The 20,693-nt window shown below is 27.6% G+C and overlaps 1 protein-coding gene across 1 annotated transcript in view; it reads left to right on the top strand.

Moving 5' to 3' along the window:
• Window positions 1-9,615: 9,615 nt before the first annotated feature.
• Window positions 9,616-20,693, top strand: part of LOC113375804 — a 220,980-nt gene continuing 209,902 nt past the window's right edge. The window contains exons 1-2 of the mRNA XM_026615750.1: window positions 9,616-9,703; window positions 10,313-10,440. Of these exons, the coding sequence (XP_026471535.1) occupies window positions 9,616-9,703; window positions 10,313-10,440 (216 nt within the window). The remainder of the gene's footprint in view (window positions 9,704-10,312; window positions 10,441-20,693) is intronic.

The following is a 20,693-nucleotide window of genomic DNA, read 5'->3' as shown; positions in this document are numbered from 1 at the left end:
TCATTTTCGATTTTTTTACCCTACGGGAAGTTAATTATTATGTTTTTTACACTACAGTCTATACTGAAATTTATATATATACATCCATATGGGTGATCTTAAATGTACAACTGCTTTAATCGTCAAACGCATGCGCAGACTGCATCATCTGTCAGACGCTGTTGACTGTATTTTATATTATTTTAATTTTTGGCACATCTCAGCTGCTTTTCGCCAATAATAATGTAAACATTACATTTTTTTGATTTATAATCATAAATATATTATATTTTAATAACAACAAATGTATTCTGAGTGGATAAATAGATATTAATTTGGAAATATGAACGAACAACACTCTTTTTTGCACTAATTTATTAAATAATAATTTTCACAAACGTTTCGAGACTAGGTATGTCTCATCATCAGTGTGTTATAATTTATAATTTAAAATATGAAAACCTAACTTAGCATTATGTGTTATCCGTTATAAGCCGTCCAATATACTGTCTTCTGCCCCACCACAGTATATTATAAAAAATAAAGCGTATTGCATTAGAGAGCATTTACCATTAGATGCTACATACTGCAACAGCGATCAATAACTACACGTTGTTATATATTTGCCTTTAGCGATGAAAATAATTTGATATTTCACTAAACACACCACAAGTTTTTATAAATTTATTACAGAATTTAATTATACAAAGTTTCATTAAAGTTTATTATAAGGTTATGTGTGTCTTGACGTACAGATGGAAAAAGAGACTGGGCCTTGTGTTTTCTTGTAGGGGTCCTCTGTCTAGGCGGAAATATAGGGTCCATAGAAGGTAGATTGGAACTCAAGGGATGTAGAGTCCATAGATAAGTAATGAGTATGCACATAGAGCCATATATGCGACGGTAAAAAGATAAAGGTGTCGGCGCATAACATACCTTCCCCCTTCAGATACCAAATTCAGACATTCAGACATTTTACAATAAATTATGAACTATAATCGAAAAACATAATATAGAAACAAAATACATAGTATAAGAAAAGAACAATTTGACAAAGGACATAGAAATGACACATAAAAAAATGGAAATCAATAATATGTTAATACAATGAAAATGATCAAGAATATTTAAAAATCAATGCTTAAAACTAGTACAATGTAGAAATGAAAATTAGTATAAAATCAATAATCAACAATAGAAATAAGAAAATAGAATTAAAATTAACACATAAGAATAGAAAATAATATACATTTTAAATAGAATTATAATCATTGTATAAAAGGTTTAATCCTAATTACATGAACTTTTAAAGATTTCTTTCCACAAAACAGAGTATAATTAACAAACGAGGAAAGAAGTTATTTTTGTTATAAAAAACTAAAATTTTGGTATATAATTTTAAAAATGGGAACCAATGTAATATTTATTAAATTCAGTGTGAGTTAGGAAATGGGTAAACATAGGTTTCATGGATATTGAAGTAGTATTGAAAATAGAACTATCTTAACACAAAATTATATAAACGTAGAATATTAAATTTGTAGAAAAAGTTAAATTATTATTGCTTTAATTAATTTCTTTAAAAGAACAATTTAATGTTTTGATATTTATACTAAAATAGAATAATAAAAATATGAAAAATTGTTCATATATTGAATAATTTTTATTGCCCTTCAGTCGATAATCTCTTCGATAGAAATTCAGTCGATAGCTTAGACTTGATAAAATAAAAATTGTAATAATCAATTTCATAAAATTTAGAATATAACAATTGAGCTTTAAAATTTAGTAAAATATCGAATTGATAATGAAAATGAAAATGGAATGAAAATTTAATTTTATGATGTGGAAATTATGGACATAAGGTTCATCGAAGGGTTCTCGATGCAAAATAGTAAGAAATTGGTTCTTGAAACAAAAGTTTGGAAAGATGGAAGGATTTAAATAAACGAATAGAGTTTCAAAAAAAAAAAATCAAAGAAAATTAAATATAACTTTAAAAATTTGAAAATTAAAATTTTAATGAATAATGATCTAGAAATTTATCGATGGAGAAAACGGAATGTTGATAAACTTAAATTTAGTAGAGAATTTCAAAAGAAACTCATATTTGACTAAAATATTTTTTAATTTTATTTTAGATTTTCTGCCAAAATAGAGATTGTAATTGTTTATTAAAAATTTAGAAATAAACACATTATGGCATAATGGTAGTGAAATTTGAATTTTTATAAATGGATGAAGATTGAAAATGTTAAAATTGAAGTTTGATAGCTTTGGAATAATTTTAAGAATAAATTTTAAATATGAATTGGACATAAATGAAGTTGGTAGATGTCTAAAATATGATCTTGATCTATTAGGATTTGGCAGGGTTCTGTTATGATTTAGTAAAGTCGGTATAGAATTTGGTAATTGTATGGAATTGGAAATTGGTAAAACTTGTTTAGGATCTGGTATGATTATTTTTGTTGGATTGTGTAGAATTAGTGTTTGATTTGTTAAAATTTGCTTAAAATTTGGTGTAATTATGTTTGTCAGATTTGGAATAATTATTTGTGTAGGATGATGTAGAATTTGTATTGAATTTGGTAAAAATTGAGCATGATTTATTAAAATTTGTTTAGGATTTGGAATTATTTGTGTAGGATTTGGTGTAGTAACTTGTGTAGAATTTGGTATAGTTACTTGTGAAAGATCTGGTATAGTTACTTGTGAAATATTTTGAATAGTTACTGGTGGAGGATTTGGAATAGTTATTTGTGTAGGATTTGGTATAGTTACGTGTGAAGGATTTGGTATAGTTACTTGTGAAAGATTTTGAATAGTTACTGGTGAAGGATTTGGAATAGTTACTTGTGAAGGATTTGGAATAGTTATTTGTGTAGGATTTGGTAAAATTTGATTAGTAGGATTAGAAGTGTAAGTGCATGAATTGTCTAAAATAGTAGTTGCGTCTCTGTCTTCATCATCAATTATAGTCTGTGCTTCATAGGTTGTAGGAGGTTCTAAAATATTTGCGAATGATGAAGTTTCGATTTGTTCTTTAACGTCAGCTTGCTCGTATGTTATTTCCTGTTCTAAAACCGAAACTTCTTCATAGTCATTAAATTCATTTATGTCAGCATGTTTTGGGATATTAGGTTGAGGTTTTGGAAAGGGAGTCAATAAATGTTTATATTTATTAATTTTCTTTCTATCTATCACCCAATCTTGAAAGTACTTTGTGAGCTCTGGGAATGTGTCAAACTTCCTGTGCTCAACATGCCAAATATTACGACCCGCCATTTTTATATAAATAATATATTCTAATAATTTAGGATGGTCATCAGGATGTAAAATACTAAAAGCATAGTGACTACTATTAACAAAATCAATAAATTCAAAAACGTCATCTGTCTCTAAACAGACTATACTTTTACCAGCAACAAAAACTCGTGTCATGATAATAGCTTATTATAAGTATATATAAATTTATAAAAATTTTAGGAAGAAATAAGGAGAATTGGAATAGGATAAACTGAATTCAATTAATATATACATAGGTTACCTTATACCAAGATTAATGTAGAATAACTTGTAATAAAATTGGACTCGTAGAATAATTTTCAAAAATTTACTCGTTGGATCTGCTAATTATTCTCTGATTTGTATACTTGAAGCTCTGCTGGTTCACTTGTACATTCAATATATTAACCTACACATTTAACATGAGATTAGTAAAATTGTTTAAATGAGATTTAAAAAAAGTAGTAATAATTAAAAAATAATTATGAACAGTGTGGTTAATTGGAAATAGTAATATAGTGTATTGATTTGGTAGATATAGTATAATGAAATAGTAAAATATAGTATAATGAAATAGTAAAATATAGTAATATTACACTATATCACAATCAAGTTCTATAAATAGTATAAATTTTAATGATGAAAGAAAATGGTAATTAAGATATAGTAAAATTAGAATTTGCTTTGACTATGGTGAATATTGATTTTGAATATAGTAAATATTAAGAATATAGTTGTAAAATGTGTGATCAAATAGGACATAGAAAATAGAAATAGTAACTTGTAAGAAATGGTAGATTTAGTAAATATGATACTTTCACACACAAAACACAGCTATAGTCTAGATTTAGAAAACAAGATATGGAAATACTTAAAATAGTAGGATATAGTAAAATATAGTATAATAATAAAAATATAATTGCAATTAGTGTGATTAATTTGGAAATAGTAGAAATAGTAATTGAAACGGAATATAGAAGATGTAGTAAAATATCACACACTAGTTACAATTAAATTTTACTAATTAAAACATGGAAACATGGAAATAATTAAATATGGAAACTTGATAATAACATGGAAATTTATTTTATGTTAAATATAGAAAAATAGAATGTCTAAAATTTGGTAATGACCGTATAATAACTCTAATAAAATATGTATAAGGTACTGTCCTGTAATGGCGTCCAAAATGCGTTCCTTTTAGTGTATTATGCCGTAATGGCGGAATTCGGGCCAAAAGAACTTCGAGTACGCTGTGGATGTCTGCGGCTTGTGTCCGATATCTGGGCCGTCCGATACAAGCTTTCCACGCTATACGTTTCTGTCCGACCCTTGTGTCCGATACGAAATACTTCCTTCGCTTATTTTGTGACGTCGATGTGTTTTTTTTTTTTTTTTTTTAATTTTGTAAAATTTACAAAATATTACCTTACATTCAGGCCTATTTTTCAGTTCATCTCACAAGCTGCCACCAATGTTATATATTTGCCTTTAGCGATGAAGGTAATTTGATATTTTAAAACACACCACAAGTTTTATAAATTTATTACAGAATTTAATTATACAAAGTTTCATTAAATTTTATTATAAGGTTATGCGTGTCTTGACGTACAGATGGAATGAGAGTGGTCCTTGTGTTTTCTTGTAGGGGTCCTTTGTCTAGGCGGAAATATAGGGTCCATAGAAGGTAGATTGGAACTCAAGGGATGTAGAGTCCATAGATAAGTAATGAGTATGCACATAGAGCCATATATGCGACGGTAAAAAGATAAAGGTGTCGGCGCATAACAACGTGCTATTCTTAATTGTATATTGTATGCCATAGATAAGTAAACATAAATAGATCGCTATCTGAGGCCATTTGACATTATCGCCATTTTAATATTTTTAGCGATCTGAAGAAGGCAGCACTTGTTCAGTATATAAATCAACCGCTGGTATTATTCCTAGACATGGGGAGTTATCTTCGAACAAATGCGCGTTGCACTGTTTTGGTCCTGAGTAGTTTCAATTTTTAAAAACAGATGGCTCATGTGCACTCAATTTCCACTACAAATTGTTCGTCGTTCATGCAAGTGGCTGTCAAGTATTTGATCGCTGTATAGCTGTACGAATAACCTAACTTTTTGAACTCGTGTGGTTTCTAATTAATTAATTTTGTTTAAGTGAACATTTGTGAAATTTAATATGGCAAAGTGTTTTTATAGTACCCAAAAAAGTGTCAAGTGCGGGTTAAAATATTTAGCTATTCCAATACAAGTTTCCGCAAAGGTATTTTTTAATAATAATTGCAGCAATAATTATATATAATCAAGATATGTCAACATGTTATTATATTGAATAGGTGTCTTGGGGGTACCTGCAAATTGCTGCAAAATGCACGAACAAAGCGCAGGAGTACTTTTGACAACCAAGGAATGCAATATGTAATGACAAGAAGGATTCATAAACAATGCAATAATTTAAGGAATAAGTCGTACAAAAAGTCTCCAAAGGTCTACTATTTTTGGAGACAAATATTTATTTTGCCATGTCCTCAAACATTGAGAAAGTTGCATTCAGAGATACAAGTGTATAGCGGTATTTATGAGTGTCTATTTAAAACATTAGGTTCAGCTATTTCTTTTAAAAAGTATTAGTAGCAGATACTGTGTTTTGATGTTTGATGAAATACCATTATCTTCGGAATTGTTATATGATTGGATTGAATCTCATATTGTTGAAGTTGCAAAACAGTTATTCAGCTAGTATGGTTTAAATGTTCATCAACGTAAGTTTATTGTTATATTTAATAAGATTATCTATTACATTAGCAAATGTAAACACTTATAAAGTAAACTAGTATTGGTTTAAATGTTCATCAACGTAAGTTCATTGTTATATTTAATAAGATTATCTATTACATTAGCAAATGTAAACACCTATAAAGTAAACTAGTATTGGTTTAAATGTTCATCAACGTAAGTTCATTGTTATATTTAATAAGATTATCTATTACATTAGCAAATGTAAACACTTATAAAGAGAGTCTATACCATACATAATATTTTAATGTATTTTGATTGAAGATTAGTGTTATAATATTCTTCAAATAAAACTTGTGTAACATCCCAATATAATGTTTAAATTCAAGATATATTTGTTACCGACCTTGGGAATCAAAAATATTGCTTTTATCTTTTGATTCATAAACAATTGTATGTGCATAAAACATTATTCTGTTCATTGTAAACACTTTGTTGATCTTTTATGGCAATTTCAATGATAATGTTTTCATGATGGAACATGGCTAAATGTAATGTTATAAAACACTCGTACAGTAACTATTCAAAGGTTTTGTTAAATGCAACTTTACTATTAATTCATTAGATAGCGAAATAACTATTACATGCAGAATTAATAAAGAACAATGTCTCGTAAATGAGTTTTAATCCTAGGAATTTGAATTTCTCTCAATTTTGATATCAATATATATATTTTATGTTTTTAGGACTTTTTTGTTTGTGAAGTATTTGTATTTTTTAACAAATTATTTGTTTTTTTCTTAACCCTTTAAATTTTTGTATTATTTGTCATTCCTTCTAAATTTGTAATTTCATTGCGTGCTCCTGTGCTTGTAGTTTCTTCTTAGTTTTTAAGATTTTAATATATTAATATTAGTCATTAAGTAATTAATATTAGTCAGTTATTTGTGCTTAGTTTAGTTAAATACTTCTGTGATTTTCTTCACTTAGATATTTAGTTTTTGAAATATTTTATTTAAGCATAATTGTGAAATTATAATACTTTTATAATTATGTATAATAATTATTATATTTTCAAACATTCTATAACTGTAATTATAATTGTTAATATAAACATAATTTTAATTGTTCTTTCAACATATGTAATATCTTTGAAAATATATATTTTGTATTTCGTATGATTTGTTCTTATTTCCAATATTAAAAATTATTCAGGTTTTTGGGGCTGTATACGATACGTACTAATTAAGAAGTAAAACCAGGGGTAATTTAAATATTATACATGTGCTGCCATCTATTTTTAAAAATTTGTATTCCAATCGAGGTAACGTCAAACCGCCAGACATAGCGATCTATTATACTTGTTTATCTATGTTCCTAGATATGGTTTGCATACGTAATTCAAAATAAGAAAACCTAAATAATTTCTTATATGGGAAATGAGAAAAAAAACATACGTAGTACAAAATATATTTTCAAATATATCACAAACATTTTTACATAACAATTAAAATTTTTATAAATGTAATAATCAATATATACATAATAATAAGTATTATAATTTTACAATTATAAGTAACTAAAAAAAGTATTCACAATGGTATGATAAATTTACAAGAAACGATCAATATGAATTACTTAATGATCAATAATATATAACTATACAGAGATTGTGTAGAAGCATTTACAAGAAAATGTTAAACTTAAAAATAACGATCAATATGAATTACTTAATGATACACAGAGATTGTGTAGAAGCATTTACAATAAAATGTTAAACTTAAAAGTAACGATCAATATGAATTACTTAATGATCAATAATATATAACAACTACACAGAAATATTGTAAAAGTTTTCATAAGTATAATGAATTTACACGAACTGACTAATATTAATTTCTTAATGACTAATATTAATATATTAAAAAGAGAAGAAAAAAGTATAGAGTCTAAGTATGTAGTATATAGAGTATATACTAAAGATAATGGAATAGTATAATTAGAAGAAATGACAAATAATGAACAAATTTAAAAAGTTAAATCCTACAGACATAAAATATATATATTGATATCAAAATTGATAGAAAACTAAATTCCAAGAATTGAAATTCATTTGTGAGTTATACTTCTTTAACATTAACTTTGCATTTGATAGTTATTTTGCTTTCCAATCAATCATTAATAAAGTTGCATTCTACAAAATCTTGAATTTCTTATGATTCGATTGTGTCAATAGAACAGTGCAGCAGTCCTTTTGGATGGAATGTTAGGAATATTTCTGAGCATTTTATACTCTGTTGCAATTTATACCTCAGATTATTGCATTGTTTGTCTATCCTTCTTAACTTTCTCAACATATAATGGATGTGTCATACATTTTACATGCCCTCGGCATCAAGATACTCCTATCCTCAGCCACTAGATTCTGCTGCAATTCCCGAGAACATCTAATAAACATAACATGTTGTAATATAATATCAAGGCGTAATAGCAAATGGTATTAAATTATTCAGAATTATTATTACTTTTTCCACTGGAGTTCCGGAGTATTCTCCTGGTCATATATCAGATTGTCTTTCTCTTCTTATATCACTGTGAACTATAGACATGAGAACTATTCTGTGAAATATAATTGTACATTTCTAATTTGTTCACTTCATAAAGGCGTAAAAAAGTTTTATATTATTTTTGAAGTTACCACAAGTTTTTGCGTTACATTTTGCCATATTAAATTTCACATAAATGCTTACTTGAATACAATTAATTACAGAAACAACATCGAACCACAAACTTTGATAGAAGATACAAAATGGCGAATGCCAAATCTTAGCGAGTAATTTTGACGCTTTGAAACTAGTAGCGACATCTTTTTTTTGCTAAAAATAGTAGTCCTTTCCAAAAACAGGGTAATATGCATTTGATCGGAGATAACTCCCCATGTTGTATGCAATGGTGTGCAAGAGTGAAGCATAAGTAAATTATGGTTTGCTAAAACAATACTTAGTCAATAAATAAAAACACATTTGAGCCAAAAAAATGTTTTGAATTACATTTACTATAAATTGGAATCAGAATCACTACATTCTTGAAACAAGATTGCAAAGAAAAACCTATTCTAAATATAATTCGAGTTTAACTTTTTACATTTAATCTATTTTATATTTATTTTAATTTGCAAAATTTTTTTAAAAAAATCTATATTACTATATATTTATCACGTGTTTGAGACATTGATTTTGCGATGGATAATTAATTAGTTTAATATTGCAGTTTGCAATGCATACATTTTCTATTATTTATTAATCATTCATCGTAGTGTAGACCATAGATAAACAAGTATAAGACTTTCAATTAATGTTTAATGATTTCACTGAAACTTAGTTATCATATTTTAAGCGATTTCTGATAGATCGCATAATCAATTCGATATTGTTATTCAACAATATATGTATTATTATCATAGATAAATAAGCATAATTAATAATAAGATTATTATTGCCATATTCGAGTAAAAATTAATTATTCAAACTTGGCGCAATTTATCTGTTGATTTTGACAGTTGCCAACACTATATGTCAATGGGGGTATGGGGTATAAAGTAAAAATGTCCGGCGTGGGTTTGGCATTTCGGTGGTTAGATATATTAGAAAAAGAATTTGATAAAAACATTGTTGACATAAATGTTTCATTAGGTAATGAATTTGAATATTGAATTGTTCTACGATTCTATACTACTTGTGGTACCGCTGCTATTTGATTCTATCGTCGTTTTGTTTAATACCACGATAGATTTGATAGAATGACATCTACCAAGAAATATAAAATATGTTTTTTTGCGTTTCTTCGTTCGAATATAATATAATCATTATTAGTGGCACAAATAAGTTTGAATAATTATGTTAACCTTCTATTTTAGGTATTCGTTTAAAAGATGTAATATAAATTATATTTTTATCAAATTAGTTAAATTAAGAGCTTAATTATTATATTGTCACTTTTGGATGGTGTATTTTAGATATTTATATATATAACTTATGGTAGTAATAAAAGTTATCAGAGTCTTTGACACATATGGAGTTAAAGATGGAGATATAGGAACATCTATGAGAACAGACATCTTTAATTGTTTAAACCATTTCCAATTATTTTTTAATGTAGTTCTTGCTAATTTTGCTATCAAATTGTTTTTTTTACATTTAATGAAATGCACTTTTCACAACATTTTATTATACGAATCATGACTCTGGAATTCAGCATATATTTACAATCAACTTTATTTAATATCATAATGATATTTTTAGGAGACATAGAAGCTGAGGAGCCCGAATTAGCACTTTCATTTAAACAGAGGCTTGGAACTCTAAGTTCTTGCTGGGCTCAGCTTTCTCATAAGGCACAAACAATATTTCAAGTCAGCACTAAAACAGAGGTCAGAACTGTATAAGAATTATTTTATTCACTCATGTTCAATATGCAATCATATCATGATTTTTTACGTATCTCAAAAAATCTTTCACTGTTTCTTGATAATTTTCTATTTTTTATTTATTTAACACTTCATATAGCAGCAACTTTCATATGACAATTTGTTTTTACGAAACTAATTAGGATATTTCATGAATTTACTATAAGAATTTAGTATAATTGTATTTTTAGTGTTTTGAGAGTGCTTTTTGTTCAGTTTTTCTTACAAGAATTGCAATTACAATAGATATTTTTTTAAATTCATGCCTATGGTATTTTGAGGGTTTTTTATTCTACAGTTTTTTTTTACAGAATTACTATACAGAATTTTGAAAATCTGAATATATATCTGACCCGACAGATGTTGTACTGTACACACGACCACAATTCAAAGTTGTTTTTATAAGAGTTATGTTAATCATACAAACTGTGTTAAAAAAAAGTATCAATTCAATTCAAATTCGCACTCAACTCTATTCAAATGTAACTGATCTCTCGAACAATAACAGTTACTTGTCATTGTCAAAGTCATTGATAGTTTTAATGTAGTAACCACTGATACCATTGCAAGGTATTTTAATTGATTGCATTAGCCAAGCTTATTAAAAATATGGGCAATTAAATTATATAACTGAATCAGAAGCATTTATTGGCAGGGTAGAATATGGCTCAAAGGTCCACTTTGACTTTTTGTAATTCAAATGTGACAACCAAATCAGCCACTTCATAACACAGCACATATAAAACGAACAATACATATTTTGCTGTTTCTACAACAATTCTAGAAATACATATTTTGCTGTTTTTTAAAAAAAATTCATAGGCGGGTAAAAAGGGAAGCCAGAGCTAATTTCTTTTTCTTATTTTATCGGTTTTACCAAATAAGATCTTGCTCTTGAAATGTGGTCATAATTAGACTTGAATGGGGATGTCTATTAAACAAAATGTTTATCAACTCTTACTACTATCAAAAATCCTTGTTTTTTATATATTTTTTCTTTACTAATCATAATTAGACTTAAAGTTGGTTGAAATACAATTATAGCAAATAAGATAAACTAAACCTCTGTTTGAAATACATGTTTCGTGGGCTCATCATCAAAGATTAAACTGTGTACAACCTGTGTCTGAAGCTTGTTAAGAAGAATTATTTATCACAAGTCTATTAACTATCAATTTAATCAATTAAATTGCTTTTTTAGTATATTTTATATTAATTATTTTGATTTATATTATCTTTTTTTTTTACATTAGTGCCGGTATTTATTTTGTCCCTGTTTAGCACAACCACATGTAAGCTTTTAAATAAGTTATACTAAAAAAGCTGTTGAATCTAACCAAAAAGTAAAAATATTCTTTATAAAACAAATACGTAACAGAGCTAAAGAGTCATAAAGTCTCACAACGAAAAAAAACTCACTAAAAAGTGAAAATCCATTATATTTTCAAATGCAAGTTACAAACCTAATTATCCTATTAACATTAACAAATTAATAGCTCAAAAACGCAAATTACGAAAAATATGGCAAATCACAAGATCACCTACCAATAAAAATAAATTCAACAGTGTCTGCAGAAATCTTATGACTCTATTATATGAATATGAGAACGAATGCCTCAAACATTATTTAACTAATCTTTCATCTAGTAAGACACTTAGTAATTATTAGTAAATACACTTAATAAAGACATCTAGTAATTATTCTCTTTGGAAGGCAACGAAGAGATTAAAAAGATCAATAGTGGTTTATGGTTCTTCGACAAGAAGTTCAGAAGAAAAATTGGAAGAATTTTTGGAACACATTCCAGCCTTCTCCACGCAGTTGCAATTTTAATGATGAACAATTGTTTACAAAATTAATTTATACCAGGCCAAATTGTAAAACGCATGTAACAACTCCGTTGTCGGATCCAATCCGACACGCTCTGATGACATCATTACGTTAACAAATATAATAACGAATAAAGTTAATAACGAATCACTAATTGTTGATGTTTGAAATTAACATTAAAACGCATTAAAATTATACAGTCAAAAAATAAATATTTTAATTCTTTTTTCTTTCTTTTTTTCATTATACAACAAACATGACAGATATTCCGCTAATATACTCACGGAGGTGCTGGCGCGTCACATGCGTCGACCGCGCGGAGTCCAAAGAGTCATAAAATCATCATAATCATCATAATACGGATATAATTCTAATGAAAATACTATTCTTTATTTTGTACACTATTTTATTTATATTTATGTTACTAGATGTCATATTAGCAGTTGTAACAGATATTGTAATAAAAAAAAAAAAAAAAAAAATGGAAATGTGGCCATTCCTCGTGTTAGCAGCGTCGTTCGATTTAAGGCGAAGGCCGGTTACATTTTTTGCTCTTTAACTCAAAATAGTATTTTTGAAAAGCCATACTTCACGTAATTTTGAGATAATTTCTAGATCATGAACCATCAAGCATCCATCAAGAGCACATTGACCATCACACTTCAACAATCTTTGAGAAAATATGTGGACGATATATAAATAATAGGCTATGGATCGAGGATTAAAAAGTGGTGACTACGACATTAAATTGAACAATGCCGCGCTCAAAATCAAAGCAGGAATGTAAACAAAATGAAGCAACATGCTCCCAGTTATGTATTTCATCCTTCATACCCGAACCATACGAGCTATGGTTTGCCTTGTTGGAGAATGCATTTGCGGTAAAGAATGTCAGTTGCAAAAGAATGCAGTATCAAATTTTATCTAATATAATATCCAATCTTGATACTTCTGCTATGCTTACATTCATGACATATGGGCAGCATCCGAATCACAGAAACAGAACATGCAACAACTGAAAATTCTATTTAAGAAACTGCAACAATACGTTGTTGTAGCCAATCTATTGAAGTGTATTTTTGGAAAACCAAAATTCAAGTACAGGCAATATAAATTTATGCAAAGCCTAAAACTGTCCAACAGTTACATCAATCTAGCTATGTTAATATATGATCGAGAGCTGCTTACAATTTATGACCCTGTGAAATTTTTGATATACATCTTATATGTATAAAGTTAGTCATGTTGTTTGTCTGCGATAGACACCTGAACTACGGAACCGATTTTATTTTCGTTTCTATGGACTATGAAGACTGTTGGTAACAGTTGAATATTATATAATATCTATTGAATTAATAAATAAATATTGCGAATTGATATACAGTATGCTGTTTTAGTGTTATTAGTGTAAAGTGTAGTAAGTGAAAAATATTTGTAAGATTATTAAAGTTCATTTTAATTAAATATTAATAGTATAGTGTATGAAATTAAACTCTTATCTATGATTGAAGATCATTTTTCAATTTTATAAGAACAATATAAATCTGTACAAAATGTATGTTCAAGAAATTAATTTTGATTTATAGAGATACAAAAGTGCGGTTGATTGTGACAATAACTAATTTTGCATTACAAATAACAGACAAAAAATTAAAAAAAAAGTTATGTAATGCATAAAAAAAAAATTGAACAAATGAAATTTGCATTTGAAAAATGTTGTTTGAGAATAATTGTTTAAATGTTTAAATTGTTTAAACATTTTGGTGCGGTATGAATTATTTATATGAAATTTAAGGTAATAAACTGTATATATAATATTTCAATTTAACAAATATATGTTCTAAGGTCAGGACAAGGTGTTAATCAAATTAATATAGGAAATGTGCTGTACAATATGTGGACACATTGTTTAACTGATTTACATTAATGAAAAAATATTTAAAAGAATATTTGTTTATTATTACAGGTCAAAATTATAGAATGCAGTAAAATATTGATTAATCCAAGTTATATTAATTGCATGCTATAGGTATATGTGAACATATACATCAAAAAAGAATATACTATAAATAAGAATTTAAGCATGAATATTATATGTCTGATAATTTATTAAAAAAAACATTTTGTATACAGAAAAATGAAACAATGAGAAATATATAAGTGCCAAAAATTAAATATTTTTGGACTATTTGCAAAAAAATTCAAGTTCCCTATACCTATACCTACCGCGCGGTCAAATTGACCTACAAATAAGAAGTTATCTATTATATAATTTAATTCTGATAATGATTGATTTATTGTTTAATATATATAAAATAAAGAAATTTCCATAAAATTTCATATTAATTTATTTTTATATAATTTTTGAAAGAAATTATAAGAAAAAACACAAATAGAATTATATATTTATACAGAATGCCATATGCCCAAAAAAATATATATGGCTTTTTATATATGGCTTTCTCACATTCTTTATTATTTTAGTCTGAATCTGAAATTTATTATCAATTATTTTAGTAACTTTCATAAAAAAAGTTTTTTATTCACACAAAACTGAATTTATGGACAGTGTTGATAAAATCTTGAATTTTTTGAGATTTCGAATATGCACCTTTGAGTTTTTTATTTATTTATTTATCTATGTATATGGATTCAACATTAAGGTTATTTAGCCAATCATATTAATTCATTATAATCTATAACTATATTTACAAATGTAACAGAATCATATTTTTATGACTAACTTTATAATATAGTTGAAACTAATGTTAAATTTTTATTTCACAATAATTATTGAAATTAATGATAATTTTAAATACATGAATGTGATTTGATGCTAATAATACGCAAGTATTTAATATGAATGTTAATTACTTTATTCTCAGACTTCTGTATGATATAATATAAAAATATGGTCAATAGTTTCACGCTTGTATTTTTTTATTGTCTATAAGTTCTTAATATGAAATCGATGGAGTTGATCTCAGGAGAATGTGTGGTTGAATCTCAGTCTAAATACAGTTGCAACAAACCTTTTATCAATATCCATCTTTCTCTTAAACCACGTGCTTTTTTTCGGATATGAATTGATTATAAACGTACTGCCTCCCCTTGTTTTTTTGGCAAAGTTCCCAACTCCATGATTCATTAATTTGCAAATTTATGAACTAATCTAAATCTGAGCATGGAATCATATGGATTCACATCCAAATTCCATGCTTTTTTGGCCATTTTGTCGACTATTTCGATTACGATTATTTCAGTGTCCTCACTTATACTTGTTTATCTATGGTCCTTCTATCCTCAATAGTTTGAAAACTGGTCTTGAATTAGTTGACTTATCATTTCAATGGTTTTAAATCTTATTGGATTTATTGTTTGGTTTATTGATAGCTTTTAATGCAGATTTGCTGTCAGACATAATAATTACTTTGTTAATATGATTTTGTTTAGCATACTCTATTGCCAAGTATATTGCTTAAATTTTTGCTGTGTATTAGGAAATAGTCTCACTTTTTTTTTGTAATCATAACTGGGATTATATACAGCGCAACCAGTGGGACATCTGTGTATATTTGAATGTGGTCTGGACATTTTTCGTTTAAATATGTTTCTAATTCTTTATTCAAAATTGTATTATTTTTATATTTCTTCAAAAAATAAAAGCTAGAAAGTGAATGTGGAGTGTTTTTCTTGAACTAGTATTTTTTTTTTTTGTTAAAGTAGTGAATTAATAACTTGTAATTGTTTAGTCTTGTAATTGTAATTTCTTCATATGACGTAATATATGTTTTGTTTTTCAAGACTAAGACTGGCAAACCATTCAGCCCTTTTCGACTTTTATCATAACCTAACATTTTATCGAGTTTCATTTTTTTTATATAACTAGCTGACCCGGCAAATTTTATTTTGCTAACAAGGACGCGCGTTGCTCGCCTGGGATTTTGATAAAATTTGGCTTAATGGTAGATTTTATGCCCAAACTGACCGTAGTAAAATATTGGAGGCCTATGAGAAGCGGTCTAATTATAAAAATTATTTTTTGCATTTTTGCAACGCGCTGTACACATAGCATAGAACGTTCTTCATTATCAGCGGGAAATTTTCCGAGCGGTAACACCGATGAATTCTAATGTTTGCGTCTATGGTCGAGAGTTCGGATCCCCACTCAAGCTTTTTATTTTTAACTTCCCGTAGGGTAAGTTATTGTAATGGGCCGAAAATCGGAATTGAATTTTTTTACATTTCTCGACGTTTTGAAGGTTTTTGAACGTTTTGGCATACCTCAGAAAAAATGGATGTGTGTGTGTGTATGTATGTATGGATACAAAAAAAATAAATACAAAAAAAAAAAAAAATGTTGGAACAATTTTTTTTTCCAAAATCAATTATTTTGTTAAAACAAGCAGAAAGTTCTTTGAATCATTTAAATCGGACGCTTAGTTCTCTCAAAAACTGCCATTTTTTACATATTTAGCTCCGTATCTTTAAAATGGCTGGGCCTGCCTTTGCCAAAAACTAATAAACACTTCTCCCAATCATTACTAATTGAATGTTTTTTAGATCATTCAAATCGGATACTTCGTTCTCTCAAAAATTCGATTTCTATTTTCTGCACTCTTTGCTCCGTATCTCCGAAATGGCTGGACCTGCCTTTGCCAAAAACTAATCAGCTCTTTTCCCTATCAATAGGAATCGAATGTTTTTTGAACCATTCAAATCGGTTGATCCGTGCGCCCTGAAACGTGACTGGAAATTTGTATCCATACATACATACACACACACACACACACACACATCCATTTTTTCTGAGGTATGCCAAAACGTTCAGAAACCTTCAAAACGTCGAGAAATGTAAAAATTTTCAATTCCGATTTTCGGCCCATTACAATAACTTACCCTACGGGAAGTTAAAAAAAAATCGATTCGTACTTGATCGCAAGGCTTTTTGCAAAAGAAAATTTTGCCATTTCGGTGGTACGGAGCGCAAAGGGTGTTAAAACGGTTATGCAGTTTTTGAGATAACGGATCATCCAAAAAATAGATATTTAGTAATTTTGAAAATTTTCAAAAAGAAATCAAAAGTTTCAAAAAAATTCTAAGTTATCATTTATCATTTTCAAAATAAAACTAAATTTTGAAAAATTAACAAAAAAGATTTATAACAAAAACCTGAGAATATTTCGAAAATTAAAAAAAATCGAATATTTTCAAAAATTTCAAATTCTCAAAATACTTAGAAAAAACGTTTTTTTTTAATTCCGAAGAATTTCAAACTCACTGGTGCGCCTCACTAATTAAAAAAAAAAAACAAATTAAAAAAAAAATGGACTCTTGTAAACGTACACATAAGTTGTTCATAAAATACGTTTGTCACCCAATTTAAAAAGCAATTAAAAGTTTACAGTATGTAATAAATAATCTATTTAAAATTATTCAAAACAATTATTGATTATTTTCATTTCTCGAATGTTCAATTACGGTACAGGAAGCTTCAGCAATTTGCCTTTTCAAAGATTAGGTTTTATAGCGAGCGACATCGTAAGAATTAAGGTGACGGTTGGCTATACATTTTTTCCCTCTACTTTCAAATATTGTTGTTGAACAATTCCTAACTTCACTGATTTTTGAGATATCGGTGGTGTACTTTATTAACCACGGACCTTCAATTATTCCTATCCATCCTTTGATAAATTTATAGCTTTTGCCAGTTTATTCTTCAAAATTAGTAGAAAATAAATTATAGCCATTAGTCAATTATATTTCACATAGCATTATGAAATGGTTTAATTCAGTACAAATTTCCAAGGCTGAAGATTTTCATTGAAGTAAAACTTCTTTAGGCGCGACATGGGTGTAAATTCGTACAAATGCAACGGAAATTGTTACGCCAAGCTGAAGTGAGAGTCAGTCGCTCTCGATGATATTATTTTTATACGAGATTTATACGTGCGTACGTCACCGAAAGCGTGTTTTATACGTTCATACATACGTCACCGAAAGCGTGAAGCATATTGTTCAAATTACCGGTGTTATGTCAAAACATTTTAAGGTTAAATAGTGGATAAATCGTGAGTTGATAAAAATGTTAGGATCGGAAGAATATTTTATTCCGTCAAACAGTTGTTAAATATTTTGTTCCGTACTACAGTTGCTCAAAGAATGAAACTGTATCGCCAGTCAGTTACTGCCAATTTATTAGAAAATCTTGAGCCAGGTATCAATTTAGATGTTAATGTCAACACTATTGACATAAGTAAGAATCTTTTTTTGCTATTTGACTCCTGAAAAACGCTTCAACTATTCACATTTAAACATATTATTCTGTTATCTTTTTAGATGAAAGTACTGCTGTTATTTTTTCTGATACAGCAACTACATCACGTCAATTGCAAATTGATGATTCTGTATATAATGTGACTAATAATGTGACAAGGACTGGTCTTTTGCAAGAGTCAAATGAAGTATTTGAACTACCATAAAAAGACTTCATGTTCGAAATACAATTTACAAATGATAGCTTTGGCTATGTATGTTTTGTGTGTGATAGACTTTGGTTTCAAAGTGACTTAAAAATATTAAATGAAACTCAAAAACATATTCTTAATAATGGTTTTCTGAATATTGATTCAAATAATTAGGTTGGATGTCAAACTTGTCAAAAGGCATTAAATTCGGGTAAAATTCCCACTTTGTATAAATTTAACGGGTTTGCACCTATACCAAATTATCTACCTAAACTAGACTCTGTATCTGAAAGGTTAATTTCACCTAGGTTGTGTTTCATGCAAATTAGACATGCAAATGAACAATTTGGAATATTTGGCCAAATTATAAATGTGCCTGTTGACGTTAATAATATGGTTAATTTATTACCTCGTAATATTGGTGATGATCATTGCATTAAGGTTCACATAAAAAAGAAAATGATTCATAGATCAAGCTATGTGCAGGGCTTCTTAAATGAAACAAATATAAAAGTATGGCTTAAATTTTTTAGGCAAGACAGATATTACAGCTGTTCAAACAATGAGATTATATCGTCAGCGAAAAACAGTAAATTAATGCATGTTAATTTTAATTACATGAAGTTCTTCAAATACAATTATTACTTGATGAGTGAAGTTACGAAAACAATATTTATTTAGGCGCTGTTTAACATAATCCACTGTGTGAATGAATATTATAGAATTTATTAATCAGCAATTACTTTAAACCGATCATGTCATATTTCAAGTATGACTTTGATTACATTATTGTTTGTAAATATTATACTTATTTTTAATGCAATAAGTGGTGATGATCATTGCGCTAACGTTCACATAAAAAAGAAAATGATTCATAGATCAAGCTATGTGCAGGGCTTGATAAATAAAACAAATATAAAACTTGGCTTCAATTTTTTAGGCAAAACAGATATTGCAGCTGTTTAAAGAATGAGATTATATCGTCAGCGAAAAACAGTAAATGAATGCATGTTAATTTTAATTACATGAAGTTCTTCAAACACAATTATTACATGATGAGTGAATTTACGAAAACAATTTTTATTTAGGCGCTGTTTAACATAATCCACTGTGTGAACGAATATTATAGAATTTATTAATCAGCAATTACTTTAAACCGATCATGTCATATTTCAAGTATGACTTCGATTACATTATTGTTTGTAAATATTATACATATTTTTAATGCAATCATAAATATATAATTTATAATTTATCATTATATAAATGTGTATAATGGTCGACACTTATAAATGTGTGCATCACGAGTGTTACCATATTAATTTGAATAATAAACATTATTCAAAATTGTTATATGCTGTATTTATTTTTACTTAACATAAATTTCCTACTTTGTACAATAGTAAATAAGTTTTACTTCAATCGCGTGTGATCCTTACGACTACTCTTTTTTTTCAATTTGTAGAATAGTTTAATGAAACATGAACGATGCCTGATTATGTCCAAAATGCATAGATTTTGACATATCGTTTGGAAGTAGTACCTTCCAAATTGCAGGACATTTGTCAAGCCTTAAAAATATAAACATAGTGAATAATTTTTCTGCTGAACTCATTTTAATACTGGAACTGTTATACATTTAATAGTTCTAACTCGAAATAAGTTATTCGACAATGTCCCCTCACTTGATTCCAAATTTAGAATCTTCATTTAAATAACTTAAATAAAACTAATAATATAATATAAAAAATATTTTTTTAATGAGTAAAAATTGTACAAATTAATTCTTTGAGTATAGATTTTGAAAAAAAATATAATTTGCAAAGAAAATGTGCCATAAAGCCAAAAATTCATTTTCATATTAACATTTCAAAAGAGTTGATATTTTGAGTATGTATAAATAAAACTACAAATAAAGT

Source organism: Ctenocephalides felis, unplaced genomic scaffold (assembly GCF_003426905.1).
Source record: "Ctenocephalides felis isolate EL2017-DRISC unplaced genomic scaffold, ASM342690v1 CF-g0.4_SCAFFOLD_01886, whole genome shotgun sequence".
NCBI lineage: Eukaryota > Metazoa > Arthropoda > Insecta > Siphonaptera > Pulicidae > Ctenocephalides > Ctenocephalides felis.
This window is presented reverse-complemented; position numbering and strand designations above follow the sequence as displayed.